At 31.9% G+C, this 22,979-nt stretch overlaps 1 protein-coding gene across 1 annotated transcript; it reads right to left on the reverse strand.

The window, feature by feature from the left end:
• On the reverse strand, nucleotides 1-21,664 carry Smp_157440 (family M13 unassigned peptidase (M13 family); the record flags this gene model as incomplete). The annotated part of the gene is made up of 12 exons (XM_018796094.1): nucleotides 1-100; nucleotides 509-585; nucleotides 1,404-1,502; nucleotides 2,553-2,609; nucleotides 4,164-4,300; nucleotides 5,780-5,964; nucleotides 13,127-13,275; nucleotides 14,771-14,887; nucleotides 16,151-16,192; nucleotides 18,809-19,107; nucleotides 20,295-20,486; nucleotides 21,571-21,664. 12 exons carry the CDS (start codon nucleotides 21,662-21,664, stop codon nucleotides 1-3), a joined length of 1,548 nt encoding a protein of 515 aa, XP_018650341.1.
• Between the last annotated feature and the right edge of the window lie 1,315 nt (nucleotides 21,665-22,979).

Genomic DNA, 22,979 nt, shown 5'->3' on the forward strand with positions numbered 1-22,979 from the left:
TCACCATACATCACATTTCATTTTAGGATTCATTGGTGAACCAACTGGACAACCATATGCACGTGCGAATCTGTTATTATTAACCAACACCCCGGTTACTCTTTCAAGGTAGAGAAAATAAAATTATTTCATTAGTTTGGAGAGTCGTAAACTAAATATACAAATACTATAAATTTTGGAAACTGAAATTACTATTTTTCTGATAAAAATTCTGAAAAGTTAATAAGATTCAAGGTGAAGTAGGCGACTATCACTGGAGTTGTGAACCATCGGAATTCCTTGATTTGTGACATTTTATAGCCGTTTGTAGTATGGGATAAGTAACAGTTATATGGCATTCAAAGATGATAGTGTTCATTCTCGTTATGGAATATAATACTGAATGCTTTTAATTCTTCGTTTTATACTGCAACATCTGCTATGAAAACTAGTTTTTGTGGCAACAAATATTTCCATAGTCATAATTTTTAGTATAATATATGTAAATTAAATCGTTATAAATTCTTACCTAAACTTTTCCAAAACATGAGGCTGAACTACTGAATCTAGTTCAAGCATATTCGCACCATGATGTCCACACAAACCCTTGAAAATGAGATAATGAAAACAGTTGAAAAGTACATTACTAGATATTTGATGATAAAACAAATAGGATTATATTTGAGCTGACATTGCACTTATTATGCCTTACTTAAAGATATACATAAAGATAGTATTTAAGAGATTTGATCAAATTAAACTTTAAACAATAACATCTTTGAAATAAGTGTTGTTGAATTAGTAGTTTTCATTTTGTTATTTTATGGTGTTAGTTTTAGGCTTTACTACTTTTCAAGCTTCTACACATAAACCGAAAATATTATTGAGTTGAACTTTATACTAGTGAATACCGAAATGAATTCACTCGGCAGCTTAATTGTGAATGGCAAGTTTATTCACATGAATGATCCACTAAACCAACTTCTCATTAGGTGCATATCTAAATCTATACGTTGTGATCATAGAAATTGAAAAATAATTTGGTGGTTTGTATGAATTTAAACAAGTGTTATTGGACGTTGATGAAGCTGAATATGTTGTTCACCATGTAATTCTTTTGGAAGATCACCAGTTCTAGTCAAAATGTAATGTCAGAAATAATTGCATGAATGCCATGTACCCTATGTGCCGACAATAAACTTGGACATTATTCTTCCGTTGGATTTCAGGAAAAATGACATGTGTGGGTTGGTGATTTTCATGTAAAATGTTGATGTTTACAACAATCACATGAAAGCTCAAGGAGAACAAAGAATGTAGGATGAGTGTTTTAGATAAAGATAATAAATACCATTGAATATAACATTGAGAAATGCACCATGTTTATTCTTACGAATAACAAACAAATCAAAACTTTGACTTACTTGTGCGAAAGAGAGGAAGAACAATCGATCAGATGCAAGTGACTGATGGTGATCTTGGCTAACATTATTCGAGAACTTGTTCAACAAACGCCTGTATGTCTGAATAAAGAATGTTTTGTAGCGTAAAATTTATTGTGCCTGAGCGTTTTTGAAAACAATGATCATAATACGTAATAGTAAAACATCATTTAATATACACAGGTGATGTGTTCGTGAAACACTTTTCCCCACATGTTTTGTTAACATAGTTTGCACTATGAACGACCAAAATAAACCTATGCAATTTGTGCTTTATTTCGTATTTTCCATGAATCGCGAACGAGAAAATGAGTAACAGTGTTATGCACCTATTTTAACTAGCGAAAGAATCATAAGCCATGCTACAGGTTATTCGGCTCAATGAATCGATTTCACAGAAATATTCTAGGAAATCAGTTTGATTTTCAACTGCTTTGTTGGTTATGATGATATGTAGAGATCCATCTATTTGGACAACTAACCCACCCTTTAACTTAGTCTTAACTTCATTTCGTTTTATCCAGTGATTTATTTTTATACTTCGATCAGAGTTGACGCCAATAAAGCTTTGAACAAATACCGTTTCGATGAATGGACAGAACACTCAGGATTGGTTGCTTTTCGTTTTCATTTCTGCAATTATGAGATAACTTTGAGCTGTGTAATAACAAAAGAGCGTTTGAATCCGGAGAAAGGAGCATGTGACTCAGAATGCAGTACAATTGGGTCAGGCGTATCAATGTTTTCTTGAATAGCTTAATAAATTGTTTATTACTCAATTATCAATCATATGATGGGGTATAGAAAGGTAAAATAATGAACGTGATATCGAACCGCTTTTTGAACGCTTATGTTCACTTGAAAAAATTATCATTTATTTAAAGTAACTGAGATATTTTGCCATTTATCAAATTTGATTCCTTCTTATGTTTTGGTGAGTTAACAAATTTTCTATATTGATCTCATAAATGACACACGAATAATGGTATTATTTATTTTTCTATACAATATTTAGATTTTTGTTAATTGGAAGGAAATTATCGAACTACTCAAGATACACAGTAGTAGTCTAATAACTGATGTCTAATTTCAGTGGTCATAAACAAAATCACATTATCTAAGCGTACTTACGTAGTAAGATGCTTTTAATCCATTATTGTCAGCCAATATTTCTTCTTGAGTATCAGTCTGGAAAGCCTGAATCAATTGAATAATCAAGAGATATGTGTTATGTAAGGTTGTGAACCTGAAATCAGAAATGCTCATAACCCCTTTTTTTTACACTGAAATGTTATATTGTAACTATACAATATGACATTCCATACGATAGACTTTATTCTCCATAATAAGTGATAATGTCACGCAAACAGAAATACTTTCAGTTTATACGAATAAAGTTTTAAGTTAAATGACTTATCATCCTATAAGCAATTTTATTTAGTTTTCATTTTTAAAGAGCGTTTCATCAAGGGATGTATTAAAGTTTCAAAGTCATTTAATCCAGTTAGTGATCAGTATTGAACGAATGTATATTTCATGAAATTCGTGTCAGACGAAGACGATGTTGAATCGATTTCGAAAGTCATTATTGAATAAAGGTAAGTTTACTTCCAAAGAAACGTGTTAGTAAAGAGTCTGAATTAATTTTGTAATCTTGGTTTTTCAATTTCTGTAATATTTTCAATAACAGTTTATTCAAATTTAATCACATAACAGTTTACGAAATTATTAGCGAGTTTCGTTAAATATAGCGAAACAAAATTCTTGAAAGTCAGTTTTCAGTGTACAAGAGTGATATTTGGTTGGACAATCGAAGTTCATTTTGTTCTATCCGGGCAGAGATTAAGAGAAAGTAAGTTCTGATTTTGCAACCTCAATCGGTGTACGACAAGGCTGTCCACTATCTTCATTTTTGCTCAATTTCATTACCCACTGCTGGAAATAACGTTCTGGCTGTCTGAATTTTTTGAGATTGATCTTCTGTCAGGAGGTCCACTTACTGACTTGAATACTCACATGAAATAGTCTTGTTTGGTGAATTCGCCGATAAAACGCAGAGTTCTGTTTCAACTTACGGCTCCGAAACGTGGTCATCAAGGGTAGAGGATACGCGTAAGTTACTAGTATTGGATCACAAATATTTCTCGCACCTGTTCGGTAAGTATTAATCAGGTTAGACACATGGTATTAGGGAATGATGACAAATCAGTTGATGAGGTTGTAAATACAGTGTGGTGTGGTTGCATATAAACTACCTCTGTCTGAAATATGTAGATCATTTCGGACGGGTGATCATTGGTCTTCTGTGCTTCCTTTTCGCGCAGAGCAAGTAAGTACTGAGTCCGCCGTCAAGCACAGAGAATGAGTCTAGTCCTGCTTGCCTATCGGTTCCTTAAAGTCGTCTATAGGTTTTGGTCAGTACTAGAACATAACACATTCATAGCATAATTCGATTATTTTTTCTGATGAACGGGACAAGTAGAACACATTAAAAGAGTTTCGTGTTTATATACTTTTACTGTTATTTGTACAGTATATGAAATCAGAAAACAGCAATAACTGATGTAACGTATAATAATAAGTAAAAGCTCATTCTTCACTATTTTCAGACTCTAAGTAAATTACAATTTGAATAACGTTGGAAACATTATCACGGCATGACTAGGGATTATTTTGTTCTAGATAAGCTGTGATTACACAAAATATTAGTAAATATTTTTATGTTCATATTCATAAAGTAACTAAACTTACTTTTAAATTAGTGAATTTATAGGAACTATACTGAGCACTGAGACATACAGCTCTCGAATGTATCAAACTGGTTGACCATATAGCATCGAACGAATTCCGTTTATTCCTGTTCTCATCAAACAGTACACCTAGAGATACAACGAAACTAACAGGTTATCTCTATTGAAATTGTTATTCTTTTTAACATAATTGCTGTTTTGCATGTACAGTAGAAGAAAGGCTAAACAGAAATCGGTGCCTAAATGTTTTGTTCTATTTGGGACTCGTCAGCTAGATGTACCTACATCCCATCCTTGCTTATCATGCTTATGACCTAAGCTAATATCAAGGTAATCCACACATAATGCACATATGCCAATAAGAAACTAATCGATTGCATTTGTCAACATTAATGGGAAGATTCAAACAATCAATATTAAAATGAAATTATACAACAGGCGTTTAGGCGTAACTCGTCGGTGTACAGCAGACCAGAGTAAAACAAATTATTTCACATGATTTCAAATTATTCCATTGGAAATCGCATTTGATATAGAACTAAATGAGAGAATGGTTTTCAATGAGTACTATGGATGAAGTTTCGATGACATTCTATATTGCATAATCACCAGTATTGAATCAGTGAAAATTTATATCATCAATTTACTATCAGTACAACAGCAGTCTAATGTTGTATTCGCAAACGAGTCTGATATTCAGTGTACGGTAACAACGGAGTAATACTGAGTATCGATTGGTTATTGATTTATAGAATAAAATGATTTTGGAAATTTGGAGAGAATAAAAGCAACCAAATTATGAACCTACAATTCCAATGAAAGTATACACTATCTAAATGTATCTTCAATTAATAATAATAATAATAATATATTCTGAAAATAATATTTACAGAATTCACACCAGTTTACAGGCATGATCAGATTGTTATAAAAATCAACATTTAATGTAGAGAGTAAACATGAAATATAAGAAAGTTTTATGTTTGCTGGTTTAGTAATTGATAAATAGTTTATATATGGCAGGCCAATGCAACACCAGGGAACTTGTCATTTTTTCTTAAGTGGATAGCCTGATGTTCTGTAAGGTTATTTCTAGTGCCAAAGCCAGTGAGTGTATTATTATGAGACGTGGATCGATAACACAAACGAGCTTTTTATTCAGTTGTTAAAAGTAACCGATATGGGTGTGAACTGAGTTAACACGGATGTTGTCAAGTGTTTGATAGTATAGCTGAAAATACTTGATAATTCTTTCGAAATACATCTCTACTAGTTGACGGCAATCTACGACCCGCTGCATGGTAGCACAAGCAAAATGTTTTATAAATTACTGAACTACACTGAAACGTCGATCTGTTGTTATATTTGAATATTTAAATATTGTGACGATTGGATATTCTTTTCTTTTTATTCACATAAAAAATTGTCGTGAAATTGCCCTCCTCTCAGTGATGTGATCTCAAATAACAGATTTTTCCATGAATTCATAAGACAATAAAATCATATTGTGATTTTATGAACAATATTATATCGAAGGTAATAATTTTATACTAGTTAGTTAATATTACTCTTAAGAAACTGAAAATTGATGAAAGTGATTGAACGAACCTTTGATACCTATGGCGTGCATAATTTCATGACTTATAATCCAACCAAGTGCTCCATATTTCGAAGCTAAACTAGCATTTTCATAATAAAGTGGAGGTTGTAGAAGTCCGGACAATAAATATATGCGATTCCCATCTGTTGCATAAAAAGCTGTTACAAGAAATACCGGTGATCCTATCGGAGATCTGCTCACAAAAAAATAAAGGTTTGATTATTTCAAATGTCGTACAATCTCATTAATATTTCACCATTTTGGCATTTCATTACCTAATTCTTTCAAGAATACTACGGTACAAAATGTCTTGAATTTCATTTTGATCATAAACTAGCATGGATTATATTACATGATACTTAATGAATCCAATGAATGAAGCGGTTTCATTCAAGCAAAAATGAGGTTTAAATTTGTGGGTCAGTTTACAATATGTGATTATGGAATCTGAATGAAAGTAAATTTTTACAACTGTTTCAATAATATGGATTCTAATATTCATAATAAATATCTGTGATTTCTTGAATAGCCAGTAAGTAAATAATCAGTTCAACTTTTGTACTTATTGAACTAGACTGTTCGTTGTTTGAAAGACTTATGTCATTGGTAATTATTTTACATGAACTTTCGTCTTTTATTGCGATCTACTTTAGTAATTATTGTCAAATCTCCTGTGAAGGTGTTACATGACATAAGAGTTGTAATAGAGATGATGCACCATTAGCATTTGTCGTTCGAGTTATAAAATGAATGAACCATTCTCACCTCATTACGTTTTTAAATAATGTAATGTAGGCACAGAAAGTTTGCTTAGAAAAATAATATTTATGTCCTGCTGTTTTCTAAGATTTTAGTTAGCATATAGGTTGCACGTTTTAGTGGGAAGACGTCTAAACGAACCAAACACACATTCACCGAATCAATTTGATTTCATGGTAATAGGGGTTCTATTCAGAAGAAGGCGACAATAAATAAGATAAATGTGATTAAAATATATTCAAATCCTTGTAGTTAAATAGTAAAATTAATAATTTCTGATAACTTTTATATCAGAGATATCATGACAACTTACGGGTTATACTTGTATAATTGAGTTTTTAAAGTGTCAATATATTTCGCCTTACGGATGTAAAATTCGTTTATGTAATAATTGTCCTCTCGAATTGGGTACTAAATATTATTTGTGTGAAAGAAAAACATTGATAGATTTCATTAATAAATAGTCAAAACACCTTCTTAACATCCTGTTTTTCAGTTTAATATGTAAATATTTGCGAATCAGATGTTTTGGGATATGGCAGTGTTGTTGAAGCAACATTTTGGTTTTTCATTGTCAAGCTAATCATTGTCACGTAAGTTGACGTTTCTCAATTTGTAACGCCAAGCTACCGAAACGATTTAACTAAAGTATAAAGTTGTGCGAGTGGTCTTCGTGTGATTGAAAGTTTTGCCGCTTAGTGATACACATTCAACCTTGTACTGTTACGAGATTGTAGCTGATTGTTCTGTACATTCATTGAATTAGCTAAATTATGATAAGATTGATGTGTAGTCTCTGAGGACCAGCATATTGGTCCATAAATTGACCCATATATTTGAACCCTTTATGCTTTCAACTCAGAGTTGCCAAAATGCAGAATATAGACCAGTGAGTTGAATTTTCTCTGTTAATTAATGATGGTGTCTAACCAAGGTTGTTTAGAAATGTAAAATACGTATATAATACACCAGGTGTCATAACTAGTGAGTTCTACAAACAACAATCTTTCGTAAGTTTCACATGCTTCCGACAGGATAAGTGGGTCTATTTTCTATAGACTAATATATACGGTAACATATAGATTATGAGTAGTTTTCAATAAAATATGCATTAGTTGTATCAAATATACATGTTAAATAATTTATTTTGCAATTGTAAGAGAACTGTAGTTAACTTACTTGGTATACTGTTGAAAGATTTTCTTTTACATCAGAAGCATTTTGATTAGAGTACAAGGCGAATATGTCCATTTTTGAAACCTACAATTTTTCACAACAATCAATCATCTCACTAAAACATAGACAAACCTTTTTTTTCATGAAGTTCTTTTCTCTTTCCTTCAACCACTTGATTTTTGGTATTGAGTTAATTATAGTGACTTTTATTTCTTTAAACATATTGATCACCTGTAATAGAGTGAAAATTATTCAAACTGAGAAAGTGTATATCACGTTTCAAAAGTATTACGAACCATTTACAAATGTGAAGGATGATTTATGAGATCCACATATGAGCGTATCTTAAGCTTGATTCTAGCAATATGGTCGAAAGATCATGGTGAGTCTTTGATTGATAGCAACTATCATACAACTAATTTTTTTACAGTTAATTTTGATTAAGACTTTTTTATTAACTTACTTAACGGACAATAGTTATTAGAACAGCAACAGTTCGTCTATTTTACAAGTGAATTCATGAGCTAATTGAAGCTAGACCACCATGGAAAACCCGGAAGAGCTTGACGGTTTTTTCGTCCCAGTATACGACTCCCCAGCAGTACGCATCCACTATCCTACCCTATGAGATTTAAACCCACAACTTATTGGTCTCTCGCGAGCGCTTAACCTTCAGACCACTGAACCGACGGGCATCCAACGGTGTTGATGTCTAACTGCAATCCGGCTAATAGAAATATGTTATGGTGTTAGTTCCGTCTCACCAACATCATAGTTATTTGTCTACTCCTACCGAATTGTATTGCGTTACCCTTAATCTTGACAATAGAATGTAGTGTTAACAATAACGAACTTTCACCCCATATTGTTTAGGTGTTTATCGCACACTGCAACTCCTAAGTCTTTAAACAGACTAAAGCAGTGATGGCACTTCGTAAGATTCTGAAGATCATTTGAAAAATAATCACAAAGTTTTCGTCGAAACTGTAATTGTTTCAGAGAAATGGTTTCAGTAACTTGTGTAATCGAAACTAGGTTGATATTGGAACGCTGTGGACCAATTCATGTAATTCTAGTACGAACTTATGTCGGAATTGGAAAGAATAATTTCACAACTTTTGAGGGACAGACCGCAGCAGTGATGGTGAAGATCGTTTGAAAAATATCCAGTACGTTTTCGTCGAAATTGTAATCTTTTTCGAGAGAAATGGCGTAAGTATGAAAATAGGTTTGAAATTCTAATGGATTAACATCAAAGTGACCCTAATTATTGCATCACAAACTTCTTCAATTTCAAAAATAACCGAGGTCAATGTCATTGAGCACGAATTCCGGTAGGAAATATTTTGTGCTAAACGCTTATTATGTTAAGATGCTGAATATCATTTTGTGTGAATGTACGTCATTTGATGTGAAGTGTGCTCGTAACCTCTTGATTTAAATAATATTTGACCTTTGAATATTAATGAATGACTGTTGAGTACATAGGTGTTTCTGACAATATTTCAGTAAATTAATATTAATTTAGACTATTTCCTCAAAGAACCTCAACACTTTCTTCTGAAAAATCATTTACGAGCCATTCGAATTTGACCATACTAATGTCTACATATATTTACCTAAATATAATTGATGTTTAGAATGAAAAATAAGATTTTTTCAGTAATTAACTGGGTTTCTATGTCTGGAGACACTGATTACTCATAACAAGATGGATAATCATGATGTCTGACCATTTAGATAAGTAAAATATTTCAATGTCTATACTTGAGCGTTCACATATTAATAACAGTAGAACGAATTTATATGACGTCATCCATAGGGTTGAACAGTTGATCACTATTTTGGGTTCCATTTATCTAATTGTGAACAGTTAAGCTCTGTCATGGACGACAGATTCATGCAAGTTAATAAATTAAGAGCAATTTTACTATTGTATCTTATATCTGAGTTCGTATCCCATCAATCTAGTATGACATTGTTCACTGTAGTGTTTCCACTAGTTTAGCATGAAATGAAAGACTGTATGTACAAGTGTCCATTATCAAAAAGTTATCGGTTCTCGTTGTGATAGGTAAACTATCTCGCAAACTATCACAAATAACTCCATTATGGTTCACAGTCCAGAATGGTTTATACTGAATTGGAGTAGAATGTGTTGATTTGTAATGTCAGTCGTTCAATAAAAGCTGATAGAATTGATGTTTGGATTGAGTTTACTAAAACAGCTTTACTAAGATCTGTGAAATACGCAGACTGTATCCAGAAAGATGACATAAAAAATCAATCGGGGTCACCGTTTCTTTGCGTTACCCGAATTTCGTAACAGAGTAACCTATGATACTTCCATTTAACTCAGATATGTCATCCCCTTGTAATGAGTAGGTTTCGTTCGAATTTGATAGTTGTTTTGTAGCTTGTTGGGTATATGAGGAACTACCTAATCGAGGAATAATTTGCTTCTAGCAATCTACTTGGATTGTCTCATTTCATCATCTAACGACTTCATATTATTGCTAAGAGGGTCTACTGTACAAACATTGTAAATAAGTAAAATATGACATGAACTGACCTCTGTTTTGTGTGTTTCGTTTACATGCGAACGGATATAGTGTCTTTCAAGTGTCCATGGGAAACCGTCCTTCAACCGAGTTATACATTGCTCATCAAAATGTGGCTGTGAAGCTATTTTAAATAAAATGAAATAGTATATGCTGTGGGAGGATTAAATAAATTTATATAAGGAAAGAACCGAATCAGTGAGTATGTGAGCAAATATGAAGTTCATGTTGATATTCCCCATGAAACACATGATACTCTATCGTTTCGATACAGTGTTTGCATATCTAGTACTCATGACTTCTAGTGTCCTCAATCATTCGTATACTTGCTTCAACGTGAAGCTGACCAAGAATATATTAAAAATAATGTTTAACTGAGAAGATGTTTACGTCCATTACTTCGATATATACTTTAGAAGGTTACTATTTTAGGTCGCTCTATTTCTGTCGATGTGACTGAAAATGACAATAGTGAATAAATCTATATTGGTTCAATCATGATGGGTTACGTTGATGAGATTTTCTGAGCATACCGCATTTGTTCATATGTAAACACTTCTGTTCAATTATGCAGGCAGCATGCAATAGGAAAATTTATTTCGATTGGTAACTACCACCTTGTTTATCAAATGCTTGACATCATCTTTATTTATGTGCTCAATACTTTCGACATCACCGGTGACGTTAGGTCACATAAATTAAGAATATCATACTTTATCAGTATATGAATTTACAACACATCAACACTGATCGGGGCGTTTCTAGTCATGAAGATCATTGACATGCAAAATTTGTTTGCTACCGATCTACTTATTGATAATTCGATAACGGTTATAATCCGATATACTGTGAAAATTACCTTTTATTCACAGCATTCTTAAGATTGTTATGACTTGTTTCGTGTTTCCTAAATATACACATCTTTTTCTGAGATGAAGAAATGTACATAATTATGAAAGAACTAAAACATGAATAAGTTTGTTAATCGTTTATTCGTTTAGCGTCACACTGGAAAAGCAGTTTTTCAACAGTTTTTAATTTGGTCCTCACCAAACTTCCACTTACTATACATTTACATCTTCAAAAGTATAATTGTAGTAATGACTTGTAAATACATTACTAAACGAACACTGATGTTCACCAGTATATCTTTTAGAATCAATAGGTGATATATAATTTTGTCATTTCAGTTCTTCTTATAAACAATTCGATGCAATAAAATCCTTGAATCACATGTGGAAACGTGGTTAGAAATTCAATGTCAGCTGAGTAGGCGCTTCACAATCTCATCATTGACTTTAGGATCGACATTTCACAGTAACCAGTAATTATATCAGTAGATTATTACCGAATAACATTCTAGATTTAACAGTTTGGAAATGAATATATGTCAGTCATCAGGAGTGTCTGTTACGTATCATGATTTTTTTTACTAAAAATTTCACTTAAATCCAATTATCATCATGTCGACGGAATATGCTTCTTCAAAACGGGATACAATATAATGGGAACGAGTAAAGCTGAAATGATATGTTTGTGTGTAGTCAAAAAATTTCATGACCTTACCATGCCATACGTTTTAGTTATTAACTACAAATAAATTTTATTTTTTTGCTTTGAGTATTAGGTAAATAAATACATTGTTGAATATATTACTAACATGAATTCAAGTTATGATCCGTTCCAAATGCATGGACGTTTAGAGTATTAATTTGTTGTTCTCGTAAAAAATCCATAATAGATATTGTGCGCAGTATACTAATGAAGAGAAAAAAAATTGGTCAACAAAACCCTTCAATAAAGCTAGGGTAATGGTAATAATGATAAGAAAGTATCGGTATAACAACATATCTAATTTATAAATAACACTGACGAATGATTCTAAACTCGAATAACTGTTGTAGAGCTTTAATCATATCATGAACAAGTCTGTTGTGAGATAGTAACTCACTGAAGACAATGGTGGACGGTTGCTTGACTTCTTGGATTAGTTGCAGTTAGACATTAACACCGTTGGATGCCCGTCGATTCAGTGGTCTAGAGGTTAAGCACTGGCGCGCGAGACCGATAAGTCATGGGTTTAAATCTCATGTGGTGGAATAGTGGATGCGTATTTCTGGGGAGTCCTATACTGGGACAAAACGACCATCCAGTTCTTCCAGGTTTCCCATGGTGGTCTAGCTTCAATTGACTCATGAACTACTATTTGAAAATGACATACAAGTCTGAAATGCAAATTCCAAAATGTGTGCAATCTATTTAACGCTAATAAAATAATTAAAACTTTTGTCGACTTAACATTTTTACACATTTTCATAAAAATTAAATAAAATTGAAATATCTAAAATTTATGAGATCCGGATGATCTTAAGGAGTTAATGTAGATCATATAATCTGGGTTCTTATCGATTCACTAAAAGAAATTTCCTTTGGTAACAGAAAAATAGACAAAGAGATTCATTGAGACAAGTATTAGGTTCACTGATATTTACTAAAAATGGAAACCGAATACCTTAGTCCCAAACGTGAACTTTCAATTTCTAGATTATTGAGTTAGTATCCATCGGTGTGAAGGTCTAACTATAACTAACGATATCGCACGACCCTTATCTTTTGCCTGTGCTTGATTATCATTGTTGATGTGCACAGATGAGGCATCTCATGCCTGGACAAAGGAGTCACCAAGAGCTTCTAGGTTTTAAGTCGTAGTGTAACCAAGGTCAACCCGTGATTTAAAAGTAAAAGTTCTACAATCTCCACAAATCCTCTACACTAATATAATTAGTTGTTGAGAGACGTAGGTGTACATTTTCACAAACCTATCGACTGCGACCATAAAGAAACTAAAGTATGCTTTACCTTCCACCATCTTTTTCATTCAATAAATCACGATATTCTGAGCAACGTTGACGGAGTTCAGATCGCTGTTCTATAATGATTGGTAGTTTCTGATAGTTTACATATCCAGTTTGTTTTAACACCTTTTCAAGTACGTGACTCCAATCGATCTACATAAGTAAAATAAGTTACAAATAACTGATAATATGATTTCTGAAGTTGAAATGGAATGACATTTTCAATGGCTTTAACGTCACATGTAACAGCCGTTTGCATAGAAATGACAACCTGTGTATTACTAGGTAAAACAGTTCAGTAATATAATACTGATTATCGACATTTCAAATAAGTATAGATTCCTAGAAAACGGAACTTACAAATATAAATTAAACACTTTGAATGCTGACTTTCATCTTTTCACTATAAATAATGTCCCACTATTCCGTGACAAGCAACCTACATTTTATTGCATAGACTGACAGTCATCAACTTCAATATATTTTTCAAGAATCTCAGTTACACAGCTTTATTTTAAAAAACATAGTTGGAGCAAGTCATATGACAAAACGTACCTGTGGACATGTGGAATGTAGTTCATTTTTCGTAATAAATTCTCTCACGTTTGTTGTCTTTGAGATCGACCTCTTTGGAAGATTGAAAGTAAAACATAACAAGAATCAAAATGACAGTTGTATTTTAATTTCAATTGTATATGACGAAAGGAGACTCTTGTGTGAAAATCATTTACAGTCATTGTCTGACAATCGCACACTCCAGTTATACGATACAAGGAATAATTATTATAAGGTTTATCATCCTTTTTCCATATATCGGGATTGACGGTCTTTTAGACCACTGCTTTTACCAGCCAATTCCCAGTAAAATCTTCTGAAACTTGATGACGTTAAATGATTGATATTCATTTAGAACTAAGTACTAGGAAATTGTTTATCTGGTAAACATACGTATTTTTGTTGATTGTTTTTCAAGGGACTTATTTCACTGATTGTATCCACGAAATCTAACTACTAATAATTATCTTGTATTCGAATTTACAGAATCAAATGGAGATTTTTGGGTTCAAATGCATGTAATAGGCATTTCTAATCAGGTAGATATATCGCGATGGCATTTCTCTCAAATGTGTTTCAGTATTTTGAGTGATTTTTCTATGATTCATTTTTATTAAGTAGAAAACCTATTGAAATTGGTGAATCTGCTCAAACCTTAGAGCCACATTGTCTAGTTGCTATTAATGCAGTAAATCACTAATCTGTTTCCTTGAATCGTTGATACATAATAGCTTCATGACATTCTCCTATGCATTTACTAACGGTTAACAATTTAATGTGATGTTAAAAACCATAAAATGCAGGTTAATGGTTATCCGTATATTTAGTTCGTTTTTGAATAGATGAGTGGAATGTATATAAACATTTGTGTGTGAAACACATTATTTTATTCAGAGATAATCGATCGATTTTACTATTTTTGGACAAAGGTAAATGCCCTCCCACAAATTAGAATTACTTTAGAAATAAAATTGACCACACTAGTCTCGAGTAATCATAAATAAGTATACATCTGATTACTCGTAACTTTATCAGTCAGTACCTTAATCGTTATTTTGGACTTGGAAACACACAAATTTTTAAATTAGCTTACTTTGCCTAACCGAATCATTGTCTGGAAAGCCTCCGTTAGTTGTGTTTTTTTAGACAGATGTACTCCGGTTTCAAATGCAAGCCTGTAGTAATCCTCTTCGGATTCATTCATAGTAGTCTAATAAATGAAATATTAAACTTCGTTTACTCATACTGCATTATACATAAAGAACTGATTTGGTGAGATGTTGAAATGTGCCTGGTTATCAAGCAGAATTTATTCTCAAGATGTTTATGATCGTTATTCATGATGTATAAATATCCAACAAGATATGTAAACAGTTTTAGGTTTTTCTATTGTGACGTGACATTTGTCGATTCCACCGGTTGAAAAAATCATGTGTACCGAACTTCTTTATTTATGACACACAAGTTCCTGGCCTGACATTTCACACTTAGAATTCGTAATACTTAGGAAATCAAGGTACTACGAGAGGCAGAATCAATATTTAAGAAAACAAAATAATTATATTATCGGCGGGTATGATCACCATTTCAATGAACTGGTAATAGCGTACTTCATTTATGTACCTTTAAAATATTCTAGTGATATTTTATTCTCCTTTTAACTTCATATATAAATATTAGTTAATATATTTAAATACCTTTTGGAATTGCAAATACGATCTAAGAGTATGATGTTTTATTCCGTCAGTACTCGCAAATATATAAATACAGTTTGCCATTCAAATTCTCATCATACTCTGTCCGCTAACGTATTCCCTAATTTTTCATAAAACGTGAGCGTTTATTAAACATATCTTTTGATAAAAAGACAAAGATTACTGAATAGCGGTAGAACGTCTGCTGTACAACTAAGCATGTGTGCTTATTACATAATCTTCAATTCAATCAATAAGATCATCGTTTCTCAAAATATTGTTATGAAGTACTATCTAAGTGTTATTCCAGTACTTAAATACTGTTCCAAACTATCATTCAAGTTATCTTTCATAAATGCATTAGTAAGACAGGGTTGGAGACTATATCGGAAGTGGATTCATGATATAATGGAAATGAATATAAATGGACTATTTAAATAAGGTTTGATGAGTAGCAGCTACCATAAATTTACAACTCTCTTTAGATGCCAGGAATAAGAATTATATTGGTGAGCTGATTTTGTCATATCACGAAAACATCTAAATTATATTCACTGCCATGATACATAGAACGTAAGTTCATCCAAAGGCTATAATTTTGATATCAAGGACTAATTTAAGTAAATACGTGGTATTAATCATTCGGTTGAATGGAACATTTGAATGTTAATATTTAGGACTATTCTGACATTTAATTGATAACGAAATGGGATATAAATCACAAACTTTCATTTAAATACCTACTACATAAATAATTTTTAATCTCATTTAAAAGTTACCTGCGTTGAATCTAGATGAAAAGCGAACCGACCAGGTGAAATCTGATGAGATTAGAATGACAAAATACATTTCAGTGGTTTATTAAATAATTGAACAAAATGTGTATTGCATAAGACATGTAATAACGGTCTGAATTCTATTAAACCTTATTTTACTGACACCATACATGTAAAATATTTGCAAATTTTGATATAATTTCTTGTTTCCAAGATATGTCGAGAGTATTTTATTTATATAAATATTTCCATTATATTCAGATGGAATTACACATCGATTTAAAATGATTTATTACGTGTATTCACTGCTAGAAAGTGTTATTTAAAAAACGTATTACCAAGCAGATTTCAGCAAAACCATTTACGGGTTTTATGTGAAAAAAGGAATTAAGTTTCGTCAGTGAAGATGAGGACACCACAGTGATGTAAATTTCTTTTCGACGATATACTTTACTAGAACCTTAAAATTGTATCTGTAGAGATTTAATAAATGAATGAGTTTATAGATTCAAAGAAGGAAACTACATCCAAGTGTTTGGTGTAATCAAGTGTAACAATAAGTTTGGGTAATTGTCTAGACGTTAAGGAATAATAGGAACATAAAATTTGTTTTTATGTTGTTAACCTGATAGACATAAAGGAACACTTAGGCCTATTAATGTGATGGTAACAATGAAAAAATAATTTTCACAAAGTGTATGAGAGTCCTTATGACTGGCTATTTATTAACGAAGACAAGTAATATAGATTACACGTGTTGTTTTTGAAAGCAAAGTTTTGTTTTGATTTATTAAACTGCTGATAACTTAGGAGCGAGGCAGTTTTTGATGAGATCTTTATTTGATTTCTTTCGTGTATCTGTATAGATGGTTTTGAAGGACCATTCTAGTGGAAAAATGTGAATATTTGATGTGTTTATTTAAACAATTATCAGTCTTTCAGATTTCTGTTCCCATTGCAGTTTTCGTAATGTGAGCCCACAGTGACGACCAATACTATGAGGTTTTTGTCTAATTCAGGATAATTTACTTTTTGCTGTTTCTTTGGAGCCAATCCTCCTAACAGTCGAGGTTAAAGACTAAACTTGAAAATTCAAGTATTGATCATTTCATTTAATGTGTATGAATCCTTGTGATGAACTATCTGAAAAATTTTTAATTTGAAATAAAGGGAGAAAAATTTCAAATTCGTCTTAGCTTCCAACGTAAATGTAATTAGACGATGTTAATTATTGGTATTGTTCAGGATGAAATTGGGGATAGTATTTTTGTTATAGATGATATACGCGTCATCAGTATATCTTTTTTATAAGTATCATATACGTCAGCCTGACTATGAAGCGATACACTGAAAGAGGGTCCAGTATGGAACTCTTTGCTACCCATTAGTTTGTATACAGAAGTAATTATTCGATCAAAACTGGACAATGAAAATACATCAAAGGAGTATGTGTTTTAAAACAGAGTTTCAGAGCACCGATGTCGAAAAGAAGAGTCCCCGAACAATGACGATGTGTTTCCTAAGTGAACATACTGAAAATAACAACTGACCATAGACAATTTTCTTAAGCAACAGAGTGGTCACAACAAAATATGAACTTTGTCAACCTTAATCTCATTGACAGTAACTTAATCAAACCTATTATAGTTGTGCAGAAGTAAACAACACCAAGTGAATGTTACTTGTTAATGCTTTAATTTATGTACCGCAATACGAGATAGAACCAACTTTAAGACATGTGGTCCAATATACTTAACTCCTCAGAAACGGAATTTCTGTCAAATTATAACAGCGAATATTTAATGGTTATGCGAACAGTATATCGAAATTTTTATATTTCACCTAACCAGTTTACACGCCACATCAAAGATCAGACAACAATAGAAAAAGCATTTAAAGTAGTATGATGTGTTTTGGCTTTAGTTCTAAGAATATGATTTGAGTAGTCACCGTTAAGAATAACCAAAATGGGTTAAACCATCGTCCTAGTTATATTTTAGTTTTCAGTATGTAAAATCAATAGAATCCTTTTCCTTAGTAATACAATAAACCATATATTCAATCGTCGCTCTATTTAAAAAGAATTTGATTTATCAAAGTTTGAACACATTTATTATTTACGTGCATACATCGCAAAATCTCTAGCTGTGACAGTGTAAACTATTTATTAGTTTATCAAAATTCGCAGTAGAATATTGTAACGAATTCATCGAAATCATATTACTCGGTCAACTAAAATTCATTGTAGGGTTGGATTGACCTAAAGACTGGTTGTTCTTGTTTACCATAGTGGATTAACTTGAACGCCACATATCACTAAAGTACTATCGCTTCATGAACATATTTCATCAATATTTATCATACCAGAGTCGTGTTTTCATTAAATAGCATATATTACATGCGAATTTTCATCGATACACACTTCCTCTCGATCAGGATTTCTTACTCTAGTTTGGGTTATTGGTCATAATTAGAAGTAGTCAATCACTTTTAGTTTACTATAAATTGAGTACAATACGTTTCATCACAATCCAAATTTTATTTGATATAAGTCTTTCAACGTCAAGTTCTAACGTGTATTACCAATGTTCGTAGTAGATTCAAAAACATTGAATATAATATAAAGAAATTTGATATGAGATATATAATTGAAGTGCTTACAATAACAGCAAAAATATCGCTCGCGATGTTTATTGAAAATAATGGTGAACGTCCAGTTTGAGTTAATATTGGTAGAAATAGATTGGTAAGCCCGTTATTCATTTTATTTTGCTTATGTTTATTTGTATTGTTTATGTTTGTCGAAAGTGATGGTATTAGTTCCCATCCGCCAAAATACCTGTGTATCAAATGATGACGACTATCACGTGTTGTGTTTGAATTTCGACTATTTACGCAAGATTTGTAAAATGCTCGAGCTGATTGTAAGCGCCGATCTTCTTTATAGTAGGAGTCGTTTGCTTGGAAGTATTGAAAATTATTGACATCAAATTATGAAGAACAAACAAGGAATATTTGATTCAAACAAACGAAGGGTTTATTATAAAACAATAATGCCTACAGCTCTTTATCCTCTTATGACCATTCATGAGATATTTAATATATTTGGTATAAGTCGAATGATGGTTATTCTAATGAATCCATTCGGTAAATTGTCGTGAATTTGATACTGAAAAAAGAGTATGGATTTCTGATGTTAGGCGAATTGAGGAAGGACTTACAAGTGATAAGTCAGCACTGCGTGAATTCAAAGTTGAAGAGCTGATGTACTTCAAGGAATTCAATATTCACTCATTTGGACTAGTAACCACATTGCATCCTAACAGAATTAACAATCAGGTTCGATTACAAAAGATGTATAGAATGAACTAAAACATTGTGGTCTGATATTATTTAGTCTTAGTCTTTCCAAAGGCTATACTTCATCTGAATAACTTCAGAGTAACGTCGCTTACTATCTAACATGATCCAATGTTTTCGTATCTCATGTAGATCATCATTTTGAAATAGATTATAAATATAATTCGCAGATAACAGGCAAATGGTATGTAGCCTGACTTCTGAACTTTCAGCTAAACATACGATTCAATCTAACTCCAAAAGCACACATATCACTTGCTTCCAACTAGAACATAACTTCATGAAACCTGAGAGTAAAACGATATTTCCACGTGGACAATTAGTTAAATAAACAGCCTTTCTGCTATCGAATAAGATTATACAATATACTTTTAAGTTCAGTTTCTCAAAGAAATCTAGAAGTTTGATATTTTTTAATTTATGAAGTACTGTATGGAAAGTGTTATATGATATTCCAGGGAATAATTCAATATCAATTTTGATTGATGTACCACATTCAGTAAAGAGTAATAGATAGGGGGTCCGCCCTCGAAACAAAAGTTATTTGTCCAAGATGTGCTACTACCTATATCTTGAGTGATTGAAATTTTGTTTGAGTTTGTTTACAGATCCTTCAGTTCGGTTGAAGCATGGCTATCTGCCTACTTGCGCGAATTCTGCAAGATAATTTTAAACGTTGTCTGTAAACAATTCGCTTCTCTTTGCTTGTTGTTTTAAATTTCGGCAAAGGGTTAAGACGTAAATATCAGCACAAATTATATTATAACATTATTGCACCATGACTTACCAATTATCTTCCAGAAGTAGTTATCAACGTTCATTCCCATCCTTTGCAAAGTGGTTAAACTAGCATCATCTTTTGGCAAGTGATTGAGTTTTTCCCACTCTCCACATGCTGTTTCGTAAAAATCAATACAATGATTCGATACATGTGAGTTATTGGTATTGTTTTGTATAGTCTCTTCCAAAATCTTTGTTGCTACAGAAATATGTGTAAGCAATAAAATTATCTACTGATTCGAATATATGATGGTTATAAAAGACAGACAGTTTGGGAACGATTAAGTGTGATGGAGTTACTTTAGACATTTAATTGATGATGTCATGGGGAAAACACCTTAGTTTTTTAATTACAATTGGATGTTAATATAAATAAATGAGACTGATTCATCAAAGAGAAGATTTTTGCATTGATCTGTTTTTCAACAGCTTATGGCATAGCTCGTATTCAAATGTCCGATTTACTCTCCAACCTCGAATATCTTCCTTAGAAATGTTGATTTGAACAACAGCAAAGTGAAAGCGTAGAGACGGTTAGTGTTTATTATGGCATTGAAGGTATTCAAAGAAAGATAGCTTGTGAGGTGATTTACTACTCCGGGATGGCTCATTCTAAATTCTTGATGAAGTTTGAATATTCTGATGTGGTATGATTCAGAATCATTCATAATATCAAAGCTACATTCACTCTTCATTTTCTTTTTGACTTTGAATTAAAGAATCTATTCATGCGTATTTATCCCATTATCATTAATAATAGATTACTTCGATTATTTTGCTATTCATTTTATCGATTAAACATTCTTGTGGTATTAAGGTCAGACAGACTTTGGTTAATGCATACTAGAAAATCATTGGCAGTTATGGACTAGATAATAATTTTGGCCAGATTATTCCGTTAGTATTCAGATAATTACAAGTCTTTCAATTCATACTTTTTATAAAATCTAAGTGGGGAGTGTTGAGTGTGTCTAAAATTATTACAACTAACAGTTAAAAGTTCAATAACTGATATAACAAAGCGTTTCCAGGTACTCAAAATAAAATCAAAAATGAATATATCATTTCAGCACCCGTTCGTTTAAAACATTTCACAAAAACGCATGAACCAATGGTAAAATGAGAGAACATAAACATATATAGCAGAGGGTCAAGAAAGAAAAACTACATAGCATTACATTGTATAATCAGTATATGAGTTAAAAAGGAAATATTCGATCGTCAAATGGTTCTTTTCAGTATTCAATCTACAAAATCTTTCGTCTCATCAATCAATGACTTACCAGTGTCAGGCGTTTCTTTAATCCGTTCATTTTCATTTGTTCCAACGAATTCTGAAATAACCCAAAGTAAGACAATGAGAAGCTCTATCACCATAGACAGAAGCATGTGTTGACCATGGAAAATTCCTGATGATATGAAAATTACATACTATTGAGACAATCAATAAACATTGAATTACACAACACGGTTAATCACACTGCGATTTCTCACATTGATCAAATATCCTGGATTCCACTGCTAGCCACTATCAATCTTCGCTTACCATACTATCAAATGTTTTCTAATTATTTGTAAAATTAAAGAAAGTTGAACAAATTTTAAATAGTGTACCTCATATATTTTGCTTTCCTGTGGAATGAACAATGACTACGATTACCAACTTGAATTTTACAATGACACAATTATACCCATGATGATGTATTACGAATAAATATTAATGTAAAGCGATATTTATACGTGATTTGTGAACCTCAGATTGATATCGTTTTAAAAAGATCCAGTGTGTCTTATTACTTTCCACGTACACATTGGTACTTTAGAATTATGTGATAATGATTGCTTATTCATGAATAGTTTATATTTTCATTAAAAAGGTAAATAAACTTGTCTTTGGGATTCATTAAAATGCATCAGTTTATAACCGTTGCAAAGTTAGCTCATGTTTATTGGAAATAAACTATAAAAATATTGTCTTATTACGTCTGATACAATGATACGCTTATCTACTAAATGTATCACACATATCTTTATTTATTCAAAGTTCGAATCATGTGAGTGAACAATTTCTGATTAACTAAATGATATGCAATCGTTCAGTTCTTTAATTGAACCAGTTATCAATATTAAAGTTTCATCATTATAGATACGTTCCCATAGAGTTTTTGAATTTGAGAAAGGTATGTTATAAATTACCAATGAAAAGTCCGCTTTATCATTGGTCAAGCTTCAAATTTCAATATCCTTGTTTGATATATTGGCATACTTTATTTAGGAAATCTTTAAAACTATCATTTAAGCCTTTGTTGATATTTACAGTAACTGTGGAAAATGGTAGTTATTTGGCTACTATGCCTAATTATAGTATAATGCACTATGCTATATGCAGTATTGTTTTTGTATATGTATTAAGTGTAAGGGACTGCGTTAAAAGATACAGAAAATGAAGAATGGTATACCAAACTATTAACATAATTTGTGTATCTAGATTCGATGTGAACAAAGTTAAATGTGATAAATTTTAATCAAGATTCAATGTCATATATAATTTATCTTACCGTGACAGCAACTCAGAACAAAAATGATTCCCACTACATCAAATTAAATTATATTTGTTAACTTCAAGATGTCCTACCATATCTCGATATTCTTCCTAATGGAAAGCTTTCAAACGAATATGGCATTACTTTAA

The sequence above is a fragment of the Schistosoma mansoni genome, chromosome 2 (genome assembly GCF_000237925.1).
Source record: "Schistosoma mansoni strain Puerto Rico chromosome 2, complete genome".
Classification (NCBI taxonomy): domain Eukaryota; kingdom Metazoa; phylum Platyhelminthes; class Trematoda; order Strigeidida; family Schistosomatidae; genus Schistosoma; species Schistosoma mansoni.